The 3,533-nt window shown below is 36.3% G+C and overlaps 1 protein-coding gene across 6 annotated transcripts in view; it reads right to left on the reverse strand.

The window, feature by feature from the left end:
* Positions 1-190: 190 nt before the first annotated feature.
* Positions 191-3,533, reverse strand: part of frem1a (Fras1 related extracellular matrix 1a) — a 173,288-nt gene continuing 169,945 nt past the window's right edge. For all 6 annotated transcript variants that reach the window (XM_017310424.1, XM_017310426.1, XM_017310425.1 and 3 more), the window contains 3 exons: positions 3,076-3,176; positions 2,829-2,914; positions 191-1,848 (listed from right to left, as the gene is read on the reverse strand). In XM_017310424.1, coding sequence (XP_017165913.1) covers positions 1,646-1,848; positions 2,829-2,914; positions 3,076-3,176 — 390 coding nt within the window. In that variant the 3' untranslated portion in view covers positions 191-1,645. The remainder of the gene's footprint in view (positions 1,849-2,828; positions 2,915-3,075; positions 3,177-3,533) is intronic.

Genomic DNA, 3,533 nt, shown 5'->3' on the forward strand with positions numbered 1-3,533 from the left:
GTAGAATTAAAGCAAAGTTTGCAGGACACAATAACAACACACACAACCAGATTCATTTTATTACCGTCTGACTCTACTGTTGGGTCTTGATGTCATTAATTTTAAGGTAATTTTATTTATTATTACTATTAAACTAAAATCTCCAGCATGGGGAAGTGGGATGAGCTCGACTTTTCTCGACAGTTACGGTTGTAAGAGCATCGTTTGTAGCTTACACTGCCTTTTGTTTGTACACAGCTCTTATGGTGAAACTCAGGGTTTACTCCCAAATAAACCTGTTATTCAGTAAAGCCAAAGCCAAAGACGTGACCTGGTGGGCAGGTCCATCAAATCAGCCAAGAACGTCAGTTTCACATGCAAGTATTGGCTGATATCCCAAAAGTAAGGAAATCAGGAATAAGCTGGTGATCTGTGTATTTGTCAGCATGATGGACAATGGAACAACGTAGAAGTGAAATAAAGTTGATCAAAGATAAGAACACAAAAACTTTGGAACTGTGGTCAAGAATCATCCCAGATCATAACTTTCTCTGAGAACATGTGGTTATGTGTTAAAAAGCTCTAGATAACTTTAGATGACTCTAAAATCTAAGAACAGAAGAATGCATCACCATCCAGATGGTATATATAAAATATGCATTCATTTTTATATTCAATCAAAAACAAGTTTCAATATCTCAAAGAAGGAAAGAAAAAATATCTAGAAAATCCATTTGCAGCTTTGACTTAACAATACTTACTTTACATTCAGATCATTAAGGATGTCCAGTCTTATTCAAGATAAGACATAGGATTAGATGTAGATGTACCGGTGTTAATATTATTCAAATATCATTTAAAAATATGTATTAACTTGATTTTTTATCTTACTTACGGCACAAAAAAATATTTCAGTTATCTAAATGCTTTAAATTTAAACCAAGTATTTAAACGCCTATTTTGTCAGTTTTGTGTGGACTCACCGAGCCAAGGATGACATGCTGGATCTGTTCAGTGCCTGAGAAACCCTGAGAACGGCTCCCAGCCTGCATAACAGGGTTTCTTTCATGCTCTGCTGGGAGATCACATGATGGAGATAATCACATTACTGCTTACCCGTGTGGTTCTAATCCTCTGGCCCTGATCTAAATAACGCAGCCTGGGCTTGGACAGCAACAGAGAATCGATTAAACAGACTTGACATGAACGACTTTAAAAGGAACTCTTTGGTGGGAATTCTCCAAATTCTGCTCATATATACAGTAAAAGTACAATTTTAGTCATTTTTACATGGCCATTTTAATGAAACAAAAGCAAAGAATTTGACCATTAAATTACAGTTCATAATTGTGGAAACATAATTAAACTCAGACAAAGTCAAGAATATATACAAAATAAAAGTAAAATATGAAAAATAAAAAATGTTCACAGAGATGAAATGTTCTGTTGCAGTATGTGTGGAAAGATTTCCAACTGTTTTCACACCATCATTAAAAACTTTAATACTTTCATTGGTTAAATAAAGCACAGTGTTCTAAAGTTGCTTTAGAGCTACAATAAATCATAAAATCATAAAAGTAGGCCATAAAAAAGACCCCAGTGGTCCTCGGTGACAGGTTAAGTCCTGAGCATCAGTAGCAGCTTATCTCGCTGCTGCAAGTCGTCCTCAAAGTTTAACTGAGCACACGAAGCGATGAGCTCTGCTCCTATTGCAGTCTCTAATTTGCCACTTGGCGTTTCTCAACACCAGCACACACTTCCTGTTTCTCTTCATTTTGGAGCGAGGGGGGGTCTTCCTCCAGTTAGTATAGCTGACAGGCTCACCGCCCGCCCACTCCCACCGTCCTTCAGCCTCCCTGCTGTTCAGACCTTAAATGACAGAATAGACTTTCTTATTTATCAAGATTAATCTGAAAATCACTTCAATTGTAACAGGGTGCCAGCCTATTCAAAGATTTCATAAACTTAAAATCAATTCTAGAGTGCGAAGACAGCCAGTGGAAAGAACAGTGTGGGAGTGCTGTGGTCTCACGTGTGTGTTTTAAAAATCCAAAATAAAATACAACAAAAACAATAAATAAAACTGAGAAGAAAAAAGACACTTAAAAACAAAACAATAAATAAAATGGGTTATCATTCCTCTGTAAACTAAATTTTCCACCAAAAATATTAATCATCAGAATGGAAATGATCGAGCTCATTCTAATTTGTCATGCAATTGCAACAAGTTTATTGGCATCACATTTTACTGGTATGCAAACATGTGTGTAATGTGTGGAAAACTTTGATGCCATGCTTTCTAAAAACTGAAGCCAAAGGCAGTAAAAAGAAGAAATGATCCCTGAAGGAGACCACAGAGAGATGAGCAGGTTTCAAGGACTGTAGGCAGTTTTTTATTCCCTTTACACCTAAATGACACATAAAGTTGATCTTTTTTCCATTTTAGTTTAATATTTTGTCAACAGAATCTCCTACTTGATGGGCCTAAGAACGATACGATACATACAGTACTGCTGTTCTTAGATGTATCGACTTCTCTTGTTTGTAGATGGATTTTGTTTAGGGGTATTCGAGTGGAGGGGGCTAACTACATACGCACAGCACACTTTTCATATTATTAAGTGTAGAAAACTTTAAAATCCTGTCTTATGAACAATCTGAACCTTATGAATGTGTATGCAATGCACTATTTAAAATTAAACATTCTTGTTCAGGTATATTCTAACAGTAAAATATACTATCACATCAGGATGATGTGATAATACTGCCACATCATCTTGTAATATTATTATTACAAGATATTTATTATGTAAATATCATCTCAACTTCCTTCACTACAGAGCACTGACCTATCCAGAAAGGCTTTCTTCCACTGAAGTCCCACAACCAGTCCATGTCAGATTTAGACAGAACACTTGCAAGACTTCCCATGAACCTGATATCAAAAACAAGTAAACAATATCAACATTTTTAAAGTTACAAATGACACATTACAAACAATAATGAATGAGTTTGTATTTTTAATGGATCCCACCACCACCACACATTATCCAGTGAAACCCATCAACCCTGTGATAACAGAATGTTTAATGATACCTTTCTCTGCAGGCCGTGTTGGCTGCACTCCATGTGAGCTTGGGCTTAGTGCTGACGATGTAACAACGTCCTCCTTGAAAAGTCCAGCTCTGAGGACACATCTGAGCACCAAGGATGGGTAGGAATGTGGAGATAGAAACACCCATTGTTAAGTTTTCAGCCTAACCAAGCTTGTACTTCTATACCTGTTTTGTTCCCTTGGAAACCATGACTGAAATACAACTATGGACCTTGGCAACAGTTTCCTCCAAATGGGTCAACAGTAGGGCTGTTGTAAACGATTATTTTAGTAATCGAGTAATCTATAGATTTTTCTTACGATTAATCGAGTAATCGGATAAAAACAATTATGAAATAAAATATTGGTAAATCTTCCATAACACCAGTGTTACTATCGGATATCAACATCAGTCTATTTTTTCCACATTTGAGCTTCCCTACCAGTAACTTTTTTGTAG

Source organism: Poecilia reticulata, linkage group LG18, assembly GCF_000633615.1.
Source record: "Poecilia reticulata strain Guanapo linkage group LG18, Guppy_female_1.0+MT, whole genome shotgun sequence".
Lineage (NCBI taxonomy): Eukaryota > Metazoa > Chordata > Actinopteri > Cyprinodontiformes > Poeciliidae > Poecilia > Poecilia reticulata.